Genomic DNA, 20,831 nt, shown 5'->3' on the forward strand with positions numbered 1-20,831 from the left:
CTGGCACTACTGCAGACATTTGTAACTGACACTACTGGGGACATGATATGTAACTGGCACTAAATACGTGCAAGAAAATGATTGCTTGGCATACAAATTCATTGCCGGAGATAGGACACAAACTTTGTTTCATGTTTTTAAACCTTGTTACTGTTCAAATAAAATATATTTTTGTGTATTTCATGTGTTGGATGTGTTTATACAACGTAAATGCAAGATACCTCATTGAAATATATAAAAAAATCCAAAATACAGATGATCCGTTATCCAAAATAAATCTGGTCCCGAGCATTTTGGATAAGGGATACTCAACCTGTATTACTAATAATAGATAATTACTTACCAAAGTAAAAGCTGTGTACAAAAGACCATATACTATGCTATTCTACATATGTGTGTATATTTCCATTTTATATATATATATATATATATAAATATATCCGTATATATATATATATATATATATATATATATATATATATATATATATATCCGTTTTGTGCTGGCACCGGCGTAGCTGCATTTTTGTCACAAGGAGTGCCAAACCCCTGCTCTCTCTCTCTCTCTCTCTCTCTCTCTCTCTCTCTCTCTCTCTCTCTCTCTCTCTCTCTCTCTCTCTCTCTCTCTATATATATATATACAGTATATGTATACCTGTGTATATATGTGAGTGGGATATTGTTCTATATAAAAGTGTATATAAATTGTATATGCTATATAAGTGTGTCTTTCCGCATTGTTCCTGTTGTTATCATGCTTCCTCTGTTGCTCTTCCCTTCCTGTTTTGGTCCAGCAGCCCAAACTGCCAGCAGGAGATTCCTTTGTAACAATACAGCTCCTCCGGCCTCTGTCCTGCTCTTGGCTGCTGTCCCAGATGGGTAAGGAGGAAAGGAGCTGTGACCAACACCCAAAGAAATATCACATTAACCTGCAACGATTGTAAGACAGCAAACACCAAGGTAATCTTACAGATGAGTAGGAACGTCTGCAAGGACTATATAAGAAATGAATGGTAGGTCCAAGTTTATACATATAATATTGCATTACTGTAATCATGTGTGGTAGATACATAGGAAACATGTAATGGTTGAACATTGTTGTAATGTACAAAGACAAAGGTGTACAGAACATTAACACAGGAGTTTAAGAAGTCTTTTTTCTATGCATAGGTTCTCAAGGAAGAACTGACGCTGCTCTATGACTCACCAAGGATGTTTAACTAGCCTGGACTTTGCCGTATCCCTGCACCATGCACAACATCCTCCCAGTATGCTTCCATTTGTGGCTGTATCTTATGGCAGAACTCACTGTATATGAAGGTCAGTGCGCCAATCCATTTCCCAGTCTGTGTTTCTATTATTCCTTCATTAACGGTTGTTTCCATCATGCACACATATTACGCTGGTCTTACAGGGGATATTGACACATCAGCTACTGCCCAAGTGGAATTTACACTGTATACCCTAACACATTTTGTAAGTCAGCCTACTATATCACTGTAACTTTTTAAAGTTGGAGGAAACCAGAGAATTGAGCACAAACACAGGGAGAACATACAAGCTCCACACATATAGGGCCCTGGTTGGAAAGAAACCACAATTCTGTGAGGCAGAATTGCTATTTACTGTTACAACACTACTCCTAGTACAGTAAGTATATTGTATCCTGTACTAATCCTTGTTGCCATATTGACCAGAGGTTTGTAACCTATAAATGTGGACCCATTATAGTTTATGGTACAGGAACTTTTGGGGGGGCAGATGTAAAATGTGCAGAGAGAATTAGATTTGGGGGAGTTATTTTGTTTCTGTGCAGGGTAAATACTGGCTGCTTTCTTTTTACACTGCAATATAGATCTCACTTTGAAGTAAAACCCCACCCAAATCTAATTCTCTCTGCACAAGTTACATCTGCCCCACCTGTAGTGCACATGGTTGTGTCCATCTAAGAAGGATTTTGTCAGAAAGAGTGAACTAGAATAAGGCCCATAGTCATGCATTTGCTTTCCTTTCTTCTCTGACAATTAAATACCTGCTCTCTGCTGGGCAAATTTGCAGAGCCCTGTAATCAGATAGTCGCGGTACAGACACGCCCTGTGCAAGTCTGCAAATGGTTTTCAAAAATAGAGCTGATGGGTGACAAGCTGCAAATCTATATTCAACTCTCTCACCCAGTGGCGTAAGTTCGTCCCAGTTGCCTGGAGGCAAGATAAATATTGGTGCCACCACACACACACACACACACACAAACAAACACACGCACACACACACACACTGCACCTTACATACAGTAAAAATATATGTATATATGTATGTTATGTATATTATGTTTAAAAATAAAGAAACTGTGACCTCTATGGTCCTGCTGGGAGGGGGTGTCAGCCACAGAAGTGATATCAATGGAACTGATTCAAACTTACAGGGGAGAAGAGGTGCCCTATTGGGAGCAGGAGCCCGGCGGCAGATGACTCCATTGCCTCCCAGAGTTCTGCCTCTGCTCTCACCATCAAATGATTTTCCCAGTCTTTGCAAGTGTACGTAACTATGACCCTTCCACAACGGTGCGACAGAATCAGGCTGATGGAGGTCGGAGTTGATGTCACAGACCCTCCGTCAAAACGTTTGGGCACGCCTGCTGTTTTACAGAGACACCGAGAAAATGGTCAATTACCACCCACAAACGACGAGTCATTGCTGAATGTTGATGCTGTTTGGCCACGTGCATGTGCACTACGATCTGTACGCATGAGCAGTCGTTCAATAATGAATCGCCTTGTAAATTCGTACAGCAGGCATCCGGTCTAAATAACCGCCCAAGAGTCTATCATATCTAGTAAACATCTATACATTGTCAAGCCTGTACCAAAAAACAAAAATGTGTCCTGAAAACAATTGTTTTGTTTCCAGCCTTCCTTCAGCGTCCAAATATTTCCTTCTTAGCCAGTTATACCACATACCTGACCGGAGAACCTGTCTCTCTTATATGCCAAGCTACAACTGACCAAAAAATACATGGATACAAATTCTTCAGAAATAATCAAGAACTTTCTAGGATGGGAATATCTGTTAGCAGGTACAGTATAAACAACGTGAAATCAAGTGATGCTGGGTTCTACACTTGTCTCTACTGGCTATCAGACTCCAGAGGGATGCAAGAGTCAGATGTCAGCATACCTGTGTCACTCTCTGTGCTGGGTAAGTAGTTATAGCGGTCATGTGTTCCGTTTAATAGGAAAATGTATTTCTTATCTGTACTTCCTTCTTCTATTCACTCTGGTTGTGAGACTGGGGATCTCTACAGTATCAGGAACATGGTATTTTGCATTAGACATCAGACATAATTGAAGGGAAGAAAAAGAAATGATGTGTGTTATCTGCTGGGCCTGCTTTGTATATTATCTGGAAAGGAAAATGATTGCAGTGCAATAACAGTCATGATGTGATAACACGCAAATAGCTGTCAGATACTGTCACTACAGATTTGTACAGGCTCCACTCACTCTTAAGCCCCCATACATTAGGCCGACTTGTCCGAAGGTCCATCCTGACAGCTCCCTGGGAGGGGTCACACACGATTTGGCACTTGATGTGCCAAGTTTTGCATTTGATAAATCGCATGCGATTTATCACATGCAGTTCCCGGGAAGCTGCAGGCGAAGGGAACCATGAGCCAAGCGGGGGGCTGTGCGCAGAGAGCCGGGCAGGGGACGAAGCTAGTGATTGGCTGAGAGGTCAGCCAGTCACTGGCTGCTCATTCATTTGTATGTGGTTTTTTTTCAATTTGTGCCCGCTGCCAGGCTTCCCCTACGCTACCCGGCTCTCTGGTCCCCTCGCCGCTTTCATTGCCCAGCAGCGTAACTATAGCACCGCAACCCCCGCCACCGCAGGGGGGCGCTGTGCATGTGAGGGCGCCAGGGACTGCGGGGGATTGATGGGGGGTGTAACTATAGCACCGCAGTCCCCGGCGCCCTCACATGCACAGCGCCCCCCTGCGGTGGCGGGGGTTGCGGTGCTATAGTTACGCTGCTGGGCAATGAAAGCGGCGAGGGGACCAGAGAGCCGGGTAGTGTAGGGGACAAATGACACATACAAATGAATGAGCAGCCAGTGATTGGCTTACCTATCTCGCTGGTCCTGGCGGCTCCGTTCTTCTGCTGAGGACCACCACAAAATGGCCGCCCCCATATAGCACACTGTTCTCTGAAACTGTCTGCTGTATGGGGCGACCATTTTGTGGTGGTCCTCAGCAGAAGAACGGAGCCGCCGGGACCAACGCGATAGGTAAGGCTGCGGGGGATTGGGGGTGGGGGGTTTGCATGGGCGGAGGGGGGGGTGCCTGGTGGGGCGGGGGTGCCCCCCCCTAATGGCGGGGGCGCCCTAAACTTAGCTACGCCACTGCCCCTGCCCTTACCAAATCTTATGTGCAGCCAGTCCGACCTCCCAACTCCAATCCTATGCACACGGGACCGCGCATCAGGTCGGATGGGATGTCTGCACATGCGATTTGGGCCAATCCATCCTAATCGGGTGAAATCATGCCCAAATCGCATAGTTTATTGGACTGCTTTGTGAATAACCCTCCGGAACACGAATTTGCATACGGCTGAACAGCTGTATGCAGTCGTATTCATTCATATTAAGAATACGATATATCGTATTCGTATTCTTAGTAAATTTCCCTCTTTGTCATAATGGTTCATTGCAATGCTTTGAAATGTTGAGAAAGGGTATGAGTCATAGGGTTGACTCAATGAAGGTCGACATACATTAGGTCAACACTTGAAATAGGTAAACATGGCTAGGGTCGACATGGTCGGAAGGTCGACACAAGCATTAGGTCGATAATGGGAAGGTCTACAGTCAAAATGTTGACATGAGTTTTTCCCTTTTTTTGTCCCAAATGTCAACATGGACGCCATCTAAGTACAGCGTCTGATCACATGGCTCAGTGCCTTCCGCACAGTATTGTATTCCCCCACCATGCAATAGTGGATGCTAGGGTATGAGATACCACCTGTCGGCACAAGTTGGCACAAAAATAAGGTGAAAAACTCATGTTGACCATCTCATTGTCGGCCTGATGTTTGTGTCGACCTTCCGACCATGACGACCTTAGCCGTATTGACCTATTTCAGGTATCGACCTAAGCCCTGTCGACCATCAAAGGTAAACCTAATGTATGTCGACTTTCATAGGGTCGACATAGTTACCATAACCCATTGAAATAAAACATCTGATTTTGTTTTGGATAGTTTGCTGTACAGGCCTCTTATTATTGTGCATTATGCATCATAGGCCATACAGAATATATTGTGTTTGTAGGATTATTACGTTGTAGGCTTTATACAGAGCAGAACAGACAGTGGGGCTATAAAATTGTTATGCAGGAACATGTTTAGACAGCAATATACTGTATGAATGTAAGTGATTCCGAAATAAAAAGAACAATTCCCAGGACAGCAATGTACATTAACATTAGCAATGTACATTAAGTATGCAGTACATTCTGTACTGATATCAGACCTTAAAAATAACACTTTTCCCCATTTTTAGATCAACCATCTACACCCGTTCTGCTAATACTACCAAAACAATTACTCTACTTTGAAGGAGAATCTGTGACTCTGAAATGTCAACATCCGCCCGTAACGTTCCATGCTATTTATAATTTTCACAAAGATCACAGCAAACTAGAGAACTACCATGACACTACAAAGTCTGATCACTACATATCCAGCCTGAGCACAAAGGATTCTGGGAACTATTATTGCCAATATTGGGTGTCAGGACACCAGAGGACGATAATGTCACCTGAAAGCATTGGCCAAACCATTTCTGTTACAGGTATGAAATGCATATTAACTATAGTTAAATTATTTAACATACAGCTTAATTGAAGTTTTGGTACTTGTGTACTATCACGGCGCCCATCGCATCGCACACCATATCGCATGCGATGCGATGCGACGCGATATCAGCCGATGTTCTACAATGGCATACAATTTTTAAATTGTATGCCATTGCATATGGCATACAATGCCATACAATGCGATGGGATGTGATTATAAATTGTATAAGCACCCTAATGGGTGCTTACAATGCTTAAATGCACCCCCACGCTACCCCTCAAGTATAAACGTGAACCCGAAGCGTGGCGAGGGGCGGCGGTACGCGTCCTACAACCTTTTCATACCCCCACTATCCACGACGGTGTTGAGTTGATTTTATAAAGTGTGGGGAGCGCAGCGAGCCACCGAGCCCGAAGCATGGCGAGCGCACACGGATACCTTCACAGGTATCCGCGTCCCCTCGCGGGCTTCACAGGTATCCGCGTCCGCTCGCCACGCTTTATAGAATCAACTCCACGCCAACGTGGATAGTGGGGGTATGAAAAGGTCGTAGGACGCGTACCGCCGGGCGACTAATTATCGGGGCACCGTGCTAGTACACAAGTACCGAAGTTTTTACATCATGTGCATGTACATGTGGTAGGGAATATCGATTGTAAGCTCCACTGTGAATGTTCAAATATTCTCTGTAAAGCGCTGCGGAATATGGGTGCGCTATATAAGAAACTGGTAATAAATAAATAATAAATAACATCATGGTAAAACAAAGACTTCTGCGCCCCAACGTTCTTGACGCCATGCCGTCAGCCTGGGTATGACTTTTTGCAAGGAGCTTGCCTATCATTTTATCCAGGGTAAGACAAATTTCCAATCAGAGCCACTCCATATACATGACCAATGCTGTGATTACTACTGTGCAGTACTAGAGCATATAAGCAGTTTTCTGTTTAAGAGCAGAGCACAGTGGAGTGGCACATACTTACCGCCCAGGTGTATTTGAATTTGTGCCAAATTTCCAACCAGAATCAGGGCAGTTGGTGGTAGACTGTCCTGTTCTCCTACTTGTTTTGCAGCTGCCACTACCTGGCACTACCTGGTGCTATTTGTCTATTAAGCTCATTTGCTTCTTGCTCTGAACTTGGAATATTGGACCTGTTTTGAAAAATGGGAAAGCCTAGAAATCATGTAACACTCCTGACCTTCCTACTAGGATCAAAAGCACCCTCATTAAATGTTTAGGCTGTCTCTCACTTACCTGCCAGAATAATAAATGAGTGGTCCATTGAGAAACATGAATAGCCTATTTGAAATGGGAGATATTTAGGGAAATGTTTACAAACCATTATCGTGATGTAACTTATAGTTAGAAAGTGTCCTCAGCAGTGGTGTAATTAGAAATTTTGCACCCCCTGCCAAAAAAAATCTGCCACCCTCACCACCACCTTACATTAATTAAAATTACTTTACCTAAATGCTCATTGCCAGGGGTTTCATGCTCATTGCCAGGAGTTAAATGCTCGTTGCTAGGGGTTTCACGCTCATTGCCATTGCTCGTAGCCAGGGATTTCATAATCATTTCCAGGTGTTTATTATTCAATGACAGTGTTTTTTTGCTTGTAACCAGTGTGGGTTACCTGTTTGTAGCCAGGGAGTTACATGTCCATTGCCAGAGGGCTACATGCTCATTGCCAGGAGCAGTATATATATATATATAGACCTTTCGTGACGCAATTCAATTGCGAGAATCACCAAATTAAAAGGGCGCTGGAAAAGCACTGGTCTATCCTCCTACGTGATCCGGTACTTGGTCCACATTTACCCGTGAGACCTAATTTGGTTTATCGACGGGCAAAAAATTTAAAATCAATTCTGGCGCCAAGTAGAATGAAACCACTACTTCCCCCCACTCCAAAAGCGGTTCATTTTTTAAATAAAAAACCTGGGATGTTGCCTTGCAACAAATGCATTTGTTGCCCGTTTCTGGAGAAAGCCCCCTTTCACCACACTATGGAAAATGGCAAGGAGTATAAAATCAAAGATGCGGTAACTTGCAACTCTGATCATGTCGTCTACAAAATCACCTGTAGCTGCAATTTGACTTATGTCGGGAAGACCATAAGACAGGTCAAGCTGAGAATACAAGAACATATGCGCAACATCAGGAACAAAGTCAAAGTACACAGCTTACCCAGGCATTTCCTGGAGAAACACAATTCTTTGGTTTCAAAAGAGAATTTAAAATTTACTGTTCTAGAACACGTCCCATTAAATCCCAGAGGTGGAGACAGGGGCCGAGAATTAATCAGAAAAGAGAGTTTCTGGATTTATTCTTTAAATTCGTTAACCCCCAAGGGACTCAATGAGGGCGTGGATATAGTGGCCTTCTTGTAGTTCTCTACTCTTTTTTCTTTGTGTTTCTCTGTCCAACCTCTTTTCCCCCTTTTTTTTTTATTTATATATACATGAATACATTGTTGTAACTATGTTATATGAAAGTAGGTTGTAACAATTTCGATGGAAATAGGACGGTGATATATGGGCAGGAGCGATATATATATGTTTTTTTTTTTTTTTTTTTTTTTTGGTAGGCCCCTCCCCATTCTTATATATTTTTATTTTTTTCATTTATTTTAGTTTTAAAAAAACGTTTAGATCCACTATGAAAAACGTTATGGTGTGATATAAAATTTAGAGTATCAATATTAGGTCATTATTTTTCTATATAATATAATATTTAAGAGTAAAAGTTAGACAATTAATTGTTATACATATGTCAAAATATTAAGCAAATAAATTATGGGTGTTTAAATAAACCATAGGTCATTCCAAATTTGTTCATATCATTTCAATGGACTCATAGAGGTCCATCTTAAGTCTAATTGCACTATTAATAAACACAGTCCCCTTTCTATAGTAGCACAGTGCCTGATGTAATACTTTAAGGCACATAAATTTAATTAGTATATCACACTCATTGATAATAAACACAGTCCCCTTTTTATAGTAGCACAGTACCTGATGTAATATTTCAAGGCACATAAATTTAATTAGTATATCGCATATCACTTCTGATATATGCGCACCAAGATCCCCTGATATGGGATAGTTAAGGAACACATTAGATTTTTGTTTATTAATATAATAAAATAATAAAATATGTAGTTTTCCTTTTAATTTAATATTATTCTTTATAAATTTTTATTAATATTGTTATTTTCTAAGATTGTAGGAGATGAATTAAAATATTAGTAGATTTACCATCAGATTACTATATTAAATCTCAGAGGTAGCACTTATACATGTCACATAAAAAACTCAAAAAAGTGCCAGTGAAAACGGGGGTGAATAATATAAAATATTAGTAGATCACACCAGAGGGTTAATGAATTAAAAGCCACGGGTTTTTTTATGCGTGTCACCCTAGCTAAAATGGCGCTGATGTGGAACGCACGGCGCTTAGCGCCGTCCGTCCGACTCTAAGAAAGAACATAGTGATGTTTTATAGTAGCGCCAAGGCGACGCATATGCGTTCCACCTTGAGAAAAGATGGCGCAGACATGGAACGCACGGCGCCAGCGCCGTACGTCCGACTTCAAGCAAGTTCCCTATGACGTTTAATACTAGTGCCTAGGCGACGCATATGCGTTCCACCTGGGTAAAATGGCGCCCGTTTGGAACGCACGGCGGTTCTTCCGCCCGTTCCAAGGATAAAAAAGACTTGTCTGGGTATTTGTTTCACTAAGGAGGTTATGTAAAGGCATGTACACTGCAAACTTTGATTAGTTATAACTTAGGAGGTGGCTATGTCCCCGTTTTGGGCATCCTCCACTTTTTTCATAGACAGGAAGTGACGTAATTAGCCTAGTCCTATATAAAGCTGCCTGTTAGTACAAGCTGTCATTCGGCAGTTGGATACAGTGTAGCTTGTTTCCGGTGACCCTGTTATATGTGAGTATTTTCTTTTGGAATGGTTTATTTTAGAAAGCTCCTGCTCATAGTCATTGCCCTATATAGTGTTTGTGTATGTATTTACTTCTGACTGGACACTTATATTTGCCTTTTAAGTGGATTTTTGAAAGAATTGTGCCACTGGCATCCATAATAGAGTGAGATATTGGAAAAGTGCACCACAATTATTGACAAGAGCTCTGTCATTTTGGTATATTGTAAGTGTTAATCTTTTTCATTTGACACTTGACCCACATATATATGGTGCTGGTGAAGGTTACAGTAATCGAGAAGGAGAATTAAATCTAATTTTTCGACTGTATGCATTTCTTCATTTAGATCATTATCCACTTTAATTATCTGTGTACATCAATTTGAGATACGGCAATAAGGTATTGTTTTTTGTTGTTTTGGCTGTAAGTGAAATTTCATTCTGTCCGGATGTCAATTTTATGTTTTGATGCAGTATTCTCTTTTTTATTGGGTGCAAATTGAATATTATTATAAATTTAAATTGACCCTATGAATTAATTATGTAGAATTTTTTATGAAAAAGGGTGATACATTCCCTATGATGCTAATGTAATATGGCAGTGATGATGATATATATATATTCTTTTAGGCAGTATTGCTATATTGGTTTTCAATTTCTTTCTTCTCCATTTGTCCTCCTCTTCCTTTCGAACTTTTCTCCAGCTTAAATGAGATATACATATCTTTCTCTGTGTGTGTTGTTTCTGATACACTATATTGTTATTTTTAGAACAATTACAGCCTTGATAATCAAGTCATCGATTGCCCCTGAGGAAGTCACGTGGGTGACGAAACGCGTTGGGCCTGCTGTTATACTGAATTACCACACATTCTGTCAAAATTGATTCCAATATATGACTGTATCATCACTGTATTTTTTTACGAGCCGTGCTGTTGGCTTTTATTAAATTTTTATATTGTGTAAAAAGTTGTGTACTTGCACCCTTGAGCGCACTCTGTTCCTGTCTTGTATGTATATATATATATATATATATATATATATATATATATATATATATATGTGTGTGTGTGTATATCCGGTATCTATAATTTCTGTGTAGCGATATATGCTACCCATACGATCTCTAGCTTCTATCCATCTGTCCAATAGGTCCTCTAGGGTCTGTCTCCTCTAAGGAAGGCCAGCCCCATTGGAATCTGCAGATACCAGCTCCCCCAAGCCACCCCTTGGGCTGCAGTGCCATTGTTATGCCTCTGGTCCTCAGCATGCATACAGCTGCTCATTGTTGCTACCCATTTAAGATAACGTTGCAGCCATAGTCTAAGCACTGCTTACCTGTATGCATTGTCCAACTTTGTACAGTATAGAAGGAATTGATCCTTGGATTCCTATTAAACTGGGAATACTGGGACACTTGTTGATGTATTACAAGCACAGGTATTTTATCATTTTAACTATCTGTTTTGAAATCTGGTTCTAATTTCTCACATCTAAGCCAGTTAATTGCTGTATAACTGTTGGGGGTAAATTTACTAAAGCTTCTAACGAAAAGAGGTGATGTTGCCCATAGCAACCAATCAACATGTGTTTATTATATTCTAGGATGCAACAGATAAACCATAGACAAAATGGCATTAGTTGCTATGGGTAACATCACCTCTTTTTATTAAGCTTTAGTAACTTGACCCCTTTGTGTCAATGATCAGCTCAGTGTTCTTTTTTAAATGGTGAGGGAGAGTTGTTTTATTTGTTTTTATTTTTAGTTTCTCTAAACTTAAATTGAAATTCTTCTTCCAGCTTTGTCTTCCTCCCCATTGTTGAACTTCTCGCCGTCCTACTCAACATTCATAAAGGGAGAAAACCTGACCATGGAGTGTGTGGCTCCTTCACCAGTTCAAGTAACCTTGTTCCGCTTCTACAAGGAGGGACAGGTGTTGAATGGACCAGCATCCCACAGAGGCTTGTACACAGTGCACAATGTGACAACAGCGGAACAGGCGGAATATACTTGTATCTACTGGAGTTCAATGAGCAGCAGAGAAATCCCATCCACTCAGAGCGCTGTGAGAGACATATACGTAATAGGTGAGGTAACTGTGCAGGCATGTGGGAGCGTAAATAAGCTGAACATGAACATGAACATTACTTGTCTTATATATACAGCTTTATGTAGAGAAACAAAAAAAAAAAATAGCACCAGCTAACTGTAACACCTGATGCACACGATCTCACTGGGATATAGTTATTTCACGCTTAAAGGCACAAAGGAAGAGCAGGCATAAGAAAGTCCCTTTTAAGTGTTAAGAATTTTGTTTTGTTATTTATGCTTTGATAACTTCCATAGGTGCAGGGAGTGCAGCTGCTATTGGGCCCACAGATGAAAGGGGCCCACCTTCCCAGTCAAATTAACATGTGCTATATCCATTTGTCACCATTAGGCGGTACATATCAGCTCTTACAATCGTCATGCATGCACCAGCAGAATTGACTATAATATATATTTATCATGGGACCCATGCCATTCATTTCCTAATGGTTAGCCACGGCTCTGATGCAGCTGGCCACAGCACCTCAGGAGATTAGCCACACCCCTAAACAAAGGCCCTATCACTGCATTCCCCTGGGGGGCCCTTCATGTTCCAGTCTGACACTTTCTGGTGGCATCCAGTAGCAAGCCACAAAGTAAAACTTAGAATCCACAGATTAAGGCAAAAAGTGTAGTCTCAGTAATGCACGGCCATCTGTTAAGATGTTTCTATAGACTTTATGACCATTAGAGTGAAAATGCAAATACACATTAAAAATACACAGCTTATAAAAACTCATTTTTATTTGAACCCAATGTATACACTGTTTCAATCAGCCAGACATAATATGCATATTTATTGAACATATCCAACCAGTTTAACAGTATAATATATATCTTACGGGATTCTAATTGATTTCTCTATGCTTCGTTATTTAAAATTTATCAGCCACGTTTTACTGATCTAAGACTAAGTTTATTTTTATTTCTATCTCGGTTTATATTTTTAGTAGCTCTATGACTGGGGTTAATGAATCAAGGAGCGAAAAAGAGGACCAGTGGGGAAGTTGCCAACAGCAACCAGTCAGCTTAGAGGAAGCATTTATCAATTACACCCTATAAAATGATATGTAGTTGTTGATACTGGCTGCTATGGACAACTTCCCCACTTCTCTACACATTCATTGCTTGATACATCGACCGCACTATTTTATTATTATTCCTGATTTATGTTAATGTGTTTTATATTGATATTTCTTACTTCCAAGTATTATTATTTTTTACTATGGTGTCTAGCACCACGTTAATCTTATGTTTTATGTTTTGATGACAGATCCTTTACAACCACCCTTACTATCTGTAGACCCTCCAAGTGGTAGGATGTGGGACGGAGGCAATATAACTCTATTCTGTACTACTCCTGCAGAATATGAAAGGACTACATTCTACTTTCTTAATGATACAGATGATATAATAAGTCTATCCACATACAAAACACAGAGAAGAGCAGCAGTAACCATCAACATGAAGAAAACAAATAATACCTCCACTACCAAATATCGATGTCAGTACAAAGCGGAAGTCAAAGGGCGCTTCCTGCTGTCACCGAAGAGTCCTCAACTTGAGATCCTAGTAATAGCAAGTATGTAGCAATGTCTACTGGGAGTATTGCTGGGTACACACCAGGACGACTAGGTCCATCAATCTAGATCCAATTCCGACCGAATTGTGTGGTGATCGGGCCTTTTTCTGTCCCGGTGTGGACCGATACCGATCCGATGCGAGGTCCCGCGCGTCGGTCGGTCGTTCCTCAGATCCCACCTGCTGCAGGTAGGATCTGAAGGACGACCATACTCCCGGGTGCGGATCGCCATCGGATCGGACCCGCTCACGGTGCACATCGTGAGCGGTTCGTGCCCCCGCGTCATCGTGAGCGGGTCGGAAGAAAACACTGACGACCCGCTCACGATATGCATCGTGAGCGGGTCGTCCTGGTGTGTACCCCACATATGATTAGTATTTCTCCACTTGTTAAAAGTTGGGTATTCGGCGTAAATCAGATAAGCTATTTTAATGCTTTGATTATGGGTGAGATGTACTAAGCCTTGAAAAGTGATAAAATGGAGAGTGATAAACCACCATCCAATCAGCTCATCCTGTCATTTTTCAAACATAGCCTGTAACATGATAGTTAGGAGCTGATTAGCTGTTTTTTTCTCACTCTCCACTTTATCATTTTTCAAGGCTTAGCACATTTAACCCTATGTGTTTTAATCGCACCCTAAATACATGCTTCAAATAACACTCTAGAACAAAGGCCCTTATTCTGGTTGGTGCGGCCGGAGCCGCATATGCGGCTCCGACCGTGCAGGCGAATCCCCGCCTTCCATACGGATCGCCACGGCGATGTCAGATGCCCGCCCCGTACCCACGCGTCACGGCCTCATTACCATGCATACGCCCCGCGTTTGCATGGGAACGCCCATGAAACACGGGGCGTATGCATAGGGTAATGAGGATAAGTAGCCCCTCACGCCCCTCTACGCCCCCTGTGCGGCGTATAGAGAATCCTTGCGGCGAAATCGCCTGCACATGCGCAGAGTGACCTCTGCACATGCGCAGAAGATAAACATCGGCGGCCCGTACGCAAGCGGGAATATCCGCATCGATCAGAATAAGGGCCAAAGTGACCTTTAAATCCTGTCTTTAATCCTCAGATGGATCTTTGCTGTGGCTCATAGCTATTGTCGTTGCTGCTGGGATTTTCGTATTGATCATAATTATTATTTTGATCTTCTGGGTTCTGCGTTCTAATAAAGACCTATTGAGTAAGAGTCAACAGTGTAAGTAGTATAAAATAACATTTTGCTATAGATGTAATAAGTATATTCATTTAACTGGTACCCTAATAATATCTGCGCTGTGGGTCATATGAATGTGAATGTAAAAGCTACAAACTCAGAAGTTGGCATCGTGTTTCCTAATATGTGTGTGACTTCAATGAAAAAAACATAAAGGAAAAGTAATTTGCAATACATTGTATGATATTCAAAATTCAGATTACATCTTTTATTGCAAATATTATAAAATCAAAAAGGGATTTAATTGTCATTACTTTATATGCCATAAAGAAAAGATAGTTGTTTGTTGGTGAAAACGGTAAATATTAATGTACTATTAAACCGCAGATTATCAGATTAAAAACACTGTGCAGTATGGGCAACTTCACTTTATCTCTCTCAGAGGTTGGGCACATAGGCCCTTATTCTGGTTGGTGCGGTCAGAGCCGCACACGGGGCTCCGACCGCACAAACCAAGGGCCGCCCACCGGACGGATCGCCACGGCCGTCCATACACGGACGGCTGGCGATCCGCACAAAAATGGTGGAGGCTACGCCTCCACCATGGTGGGAGCTGCCCCCTGCCTTCGATGGTCGACGACCATCGAAGGCAGGCCCGCACGCCGCGGCAGCTCCCGCAAGCTCAGACCACACGGACAATCGTCCGTGTGGGAGCTTGTAAGAGGGCTGAAAGCTGACATCCGGCGACGTCAGCTTTCCGCCCCCATGTCATGGTAATGAGGGCGTCATGCCCTCATTACCATGCATACGCCCCGCGTTTTCATGGGAACGCCCATGAAACGCGGGGCGTACACATAGGGAAATGAGGGGCTGAAGCCCCTCACGCCCCTATACGCCCCCTTTGCGGCGGACGAAATCCGTCTGCGGCGAAGGGGGCTGCACATGCGCAGAATGACCTCTGCGCATGTGCAGACAAAAAACATCGGCGGTACGGCCGCACGCGGGCCGTACCGTGCCGATCAAAATAAGGGCCATATCTTTCTCTATCACTTCTATCTCAGACCAGGGGCATAGCCAGGGTGGAGTGAGTGGAGCGTGAGCTCCAGGTGCTTGCTCTGTGTAACAGGCGCAAATATATATCTTTATCTTATACAGTATAAACAGATATTTTGGCTGACAGGACATACCATATGAGCCGGGAAGGCAGGGGGAGCCTGGAGGGGGTCCCCTATTTGTCGGGGACCGTGATTTTATGTCACCAGCACCGGGTCAATGAGCCCGGGGCTGGTTATGCTCTGGTTTATTTTAAATTGCGATTTCCTGCAAATGTGCGATTTTCAGACCTGAAAATCGCACATTTTCAGGACTAAAGAAATCGCACATTTTCAGGACTAAAGAAATCGCATCAAATCGCACCTATTCGCACTATTTGGCCCGTTTTTCGCATCTCGTTAAATATGCGAAAAACGGCCCAATCTTGCGATTTTCAAAAGTGCGATTAGGTGCGATAAAAAATGTGTTTTTTACCGCATCCCATAGAATGTCACCCCTGATGTTTAAGTGTCAAGCCACCATCCAGTACCACACCAAGATTCCGCACATGATCAGAGTTTTGTAATTCTGAACCCTAGAGTCAGTCAAGGTGGATGGCTATACTGTAGTCTGTAAGTGTGTCTGTATGTATGTGTGTCTTTGTGTGTGCGTATGTGTTTATATATGTATGTGTCTATATATAGTATGTGTGTGTTTATGTGTTTGTGTGCATGTGTTTATGTGTATACGTGTGTGTTTGTATAGTTGTGTGTTAGTGTGTGTGTGTGTGTGTATAAATGTGTGTGTGTGAATCTATATACCAGTGTGTTTGTGTGTGTGTGTGTGTGTTTGTGTGTGGTAGGGTGCCGTGACATGAGCCTACATCAGGTTTCATGGCTCAATGTTACACCTCTATCTCAGACTTCTAGGTTTGTTTACTCCCTTTTATAACTACTTTCAAGGTTTATGTACTAATGTAGTCATTCTGATCGCGGTTGCGACTAGTTTGGTGCAAGTGGTGTGCTTGCTGGCTGGCACATGCAAATAGTCGTACCCATGATCCATAGGAATAACATTGTGCAATCGCATGTGTGACTTTTTGCAGCAAGGCACACTAATTCAATTACGTAATATGAGCGTACACGGGAACACATAACGGCAATGAACAGGGGAGTCTAATGGGGTTATTCTGGTTCACTCACAGTGGCGTAACAATTAGGCCGCAGCCCCCGCGGTGGCGGGGAGGCGCCGGGGGGCTGCGGGCGCTGGTGGATCTCCGCCAGCTCCCCACTGCATGTGGGTGCAGCGGGAGCTGGCAGGGGGGTCTGTGCGGCGCGGAGGTACCTGTTTAAGGGAGAGCCTGGAGGTCCCTGCGCCTGCGGCGCTGAGTATGATGCTGCCGGGGTCCCTGCAGTGAAGTGGAAATAACGCGCTATCTCCGGAGATAGCGCGTTATTTCCACTTCACTGCAGGGACCCCGGCAGCATCATACTCAGCGCCGCAGGCGCAGGGACCCCGGCAGCATCATACTAGGCGGCGCAGGGACCTCCAGGCTCTCCTTTAATACAGGTACCTCCGCGCCCACGGACCCCCCTGCCAGCTCCCGGGGGGTCCTTTAACGGGGGGGGGGGGCAGCTGCTAAATTGTCCCGGGGGGGGGGGGGGGGGCGGTGAAATTGTCCCGGCGGGGGGGCGCAAAAGTTTTAGTTACGCCACTGTTCACTCACAAAGACAAAATCACTCTCAGATGAACAAAACCATATGCACTGCAGGTGGGGAGAGAGAGTTAGAGTTGGGTGGGTGGTGTACTTCAGGGGGGGGTGGTGGCGGTGGTGTATGTAATGCGGGGGTGGTGGTGGTGATGTTGTTTGTAATGAGTGCTTCATTACATACCTACTGCTCTCTGCTCAGTGCCTCCAGATGTTAGCGGAGGGGGCGGAGCTTCTTCAGCCGGGCGGAGGGGGAAAGGGAGCTGCTGGGAGCAGCAGCAACAGTAAGGAGGAAAAGGGAAAGGCCCATGGTAGGTGCTGTGCGCTGTCGCGCATGTACAGCAGCCCTCCCGTGGCCATTATGGGCAAAGTGCCACGGCCGCTGCCCGCTGTTGCGCGGCCCGGATTGAGTGAGTTTTGGGCCGGTTTACCGGCGTGCCACTCCGCCCCTGTGTGAGAGGGAATTTGCCTTTGCAAGTTAACCAGAATAACACCCTAAATCTGTAATTCCACACAAAGGCCAGATGCACTTAGCTTCAAAAATGATAAAATGGAGAGTGATAAATAGCTAGCCAATCAGCTCCTAACTGCCATGTCACAGACTGTGTTTGAAAAAGGTTAGACAGGAGCTGATTGGTTGTTTTATCACTTTTGAAGTTTAGTGCATCTGGTTCAAAGAAATTAAACTGTCAACAAAAATAAATAAATGAGTACATAATATTGTCAGAAATACATAATCAAAATGTCTAGTTACTGTAATATTACTATACAGAGAAGACAAACAAGAGTTGCCCTGTAGTTTTAGGTGGAGGGGTGGTAAGCTATAATAAAAACAAAAACTGTTTTATGGCAGTAGCGCACGCCCCTCCTCTGCATATGAAACATCCTCTACCACCCTAGAAGTTATGTATCAGGGCCCCTTCATTCAGCCCAATGCCCCCTTCTCCCACCATCTGTGCAGTAAAGGGGTAATAAGTGGAAATTACTGATCCAGGCCCTACATGCTGAGCGGTTGATATAATACCCCCTACCACCAAACATCAAAGCTTTCCCCACCCCTACCGCTGGAGGATCGGTAGGGGCCCCAATACATTGCTATTCCCAGGGGTCTGCACTGCTGTTGACGCCCCTGTGTATATATATATAATTATATATATATATTAAGGCAAAGGCAAAATCGCGGGCATCGCGTCGGTCGCGCCATTAACATTGCCCCCGACGCGACCGACGCAATGCCCTTGATTTTGCCATAGGCTTCAATGTTAAAATATTTTTTAACATTGAATTCGGGAGCATCGCGTCGGTCTTGTGCCATTATAATGGCACAAGATGAGATGGACTTGATTAAGTCCATCTCACATAGGAAACAATGTGAAATGGGCCAATATGACCCATTTCACATTGTATATGGCCCCGTCGTCACCCCGCGATTGACGTGAACCCGAAGCGTGGCGAGCGCAGCGAGCCCGCGAGGGGCGTCGGTGCGTGTCCTCCGACGCGTCGTCACCCCACGATTGACGTGAACCCAAAGCGTGGCGAGCGCAGCGAGCCCGCGAGGGGCGGCGGTGCGCGTCCTCCGACCTTTTCTTACCCCTCGCTGCGCTCGCCACGCTTCAGGCTCGGTGGCTCGCTACGCTCGCCACACTTTATATTCTCAATTCCACGCCGACGTGGATAGTAGGGGTATGAAAAGGTCGGAGGACACGCACCGCTGCCCCTCGCGGGCTCGCTGCGCTCGCCACGCTTCGGGTTGGCGTCAATCGTGGGGTGGCATTGAGGGTGTAAAATTGGGGGTCTAGGGAATATTTTACATTGAATCCAATGTAAAATAGGGTCCCAGGGACCCTATTCACATTTGATTCAATAAAAAAATCGGGTCGGTCGCGTCGGTCGCATCGCATGCGATTTGGTCGCATGCGATGTGACCGACGCGATTTTTCCGACACGACCACCCCGATGGAAATCGGGGTGGCCGTGCTAGTAAACAAGTACCATATATATATATATATATATATATATATATATATATATATATATATATACCATATATATTTTTTTTTCACTGCATTGAAGTCTCCTGAGTGCCGCTTGTCTCCCGCTGGTATATTTGGTCTCACACATGACCTAAGAAGGCACCTGAGCATCTACACCTGCATGTTGAAGTGGAGTGCTGGGCATCCCTGCTACCTATATGTATACATATTTATATATATATATATATTATTATTGATATACATTTGGTCTATCTATAATACTTTAACTGACCCGGCATACACCTGGATCTTCGTGCTTTGCTCCGCCCCTCTGGAAACTCCCTTTTGAAAATCCTGCGTTTGCCCCTGTATGGGTACAATGGAAGGTTGGGAGGCTGCATGCAAGTGTAATGAAGGGAGTGCGGGCATGCCAGAGGTTAGAACCTTCTCACATTGGGGCAGATTTATTAAGCTCGGTGAAGTGATAAACTGTCTGGTATTTATCACCGGCCAATCAGCTCCTACCTGTCATTTTTCAAACTAAGCCTGTAACTTCACAGTTAGGAGCTGATTGGCCGGTGATAAAAACCAGACAGTTTATCACTTCACCAAGCTTAATAAATCTACCCCATTGTTCCCCAAAAATCAGATCCCCTCTTCTTTGGATTAGAGGTTCTTAATAGACAGTCAATATGTTGACACCAAAAGGATGATATGCAAAAGGTCAACATGCACAAGTCGACATTGACAAAAGGTCAACACACTTAAAAGGTCAACATGGAAATGGTCGACATGTGATTATTATATTCTTCATTTTGTGGTGTTACATAAACAAATAGCATACACTCCTATGGCTTGCTTTGCTCACCATGCTTCAGGCCAGACACACTTTACCATTCCCAACTGGATTCCACGTGGATGGTAAAACATTAAAAGATCCTAAAAAAAGAAAAACAATTGTCATGTCATGTGTTGACCTTTGTTATGTCAACCTTTTGGTGTGGACCGATTAACTGTCAAGATAGATATTGTGGACCTATCATCCATATACCCGACTTTCATACCTCTTTCTGTAAAATGGACTGCAGCAAAGTGCAAGGATATTCGATACATATAAAATATTTGGAAAGAGAAGCTAAATAGTTAAATACATTTGAGCCCTCTGATGAAATGTCCCACTTGTCTGGAATGCTTTTTAGTCTTAAGGCCCATACACACTGAGCGACTTTGAGCTGAAAGTCGCTCAAAACAGCATGTTTAAAGGCTGCTCAAAGCCGCCCAGTGTGTATGCCCCGGCGATGAGCTGCGCGCTCCCGCAACATCGCCAGGAAAGCCGTTCATCTGCTGGTTATACCATCAGATGAGTGGCTTTCAGGACGGATTTGCATAGTGCTCCGCTATGCAACGCCATCTTCCCCCCCTCCGTCGGCGCCGGGCAGGGGGAAAGCCGCTCAGTGTGTATGCACCGGGCAGCTTTCCCCGCAGCGATGAACGCTATCA

At 43.6% G+C, this 20,831-nt stretch overlaps 1 protein-coding gene across 1 annotated transcript in view; it reads left to right on the forward strand.

Moving 5' to 3' along the window:
- Window positions 1-807: 807 nt before the first annotated feature.
- The window catches only part of LOC146005624 (Fc receptor-like protein 5), a 30,512-nt gene continuing 10,488 nt past the window's right edge, over window positions 808-20,831 (forward strand). Inside the window, exons 1-7 of the mRNA XM_083144980.1 lie at window positions 808-1,012; window positions 1,170-1,319; window positions 2,907-3,194; window positions 5,553-5,843; window positions 11,589-11,876; window positions 13,151-13,459; window positions 14,535-14,660. Coding sequence (XP_083001106.1) covers window positions 1,250-1,319; window positions 2,907-3,194; window positions 5,553-5,843; window positions 11,589-11,876; window positions 13,151-13,459; window positions 14,535-14,660 — 1,372 coding nt within the window. The 5' untranslated portion in view covers window positions 808-1,012; window positions 1,170-1,249. The remainder of the gene's footprint in view (window positions 1,013-1,169; window positions 1,320-2,906; window positions 3,195-5,552; window positions 5,844-11,588; window positions 11,877-13,150; window positions 13,460-14,534; window positions 14,661-20,831) is intronic.

Source organism: Crinia signifera, chromosome 1, assembly GCF_055691185.1.
Source record: "Crinia signifera chromosome 1, ASM5569118v1, whole genome shotgun sequence".
Lineage (NCBI taxonomy): Eukaryota > Metazoa > Chordata > Amphibia > Anura > Myobatrachidae > Crinia > Crinia signifera.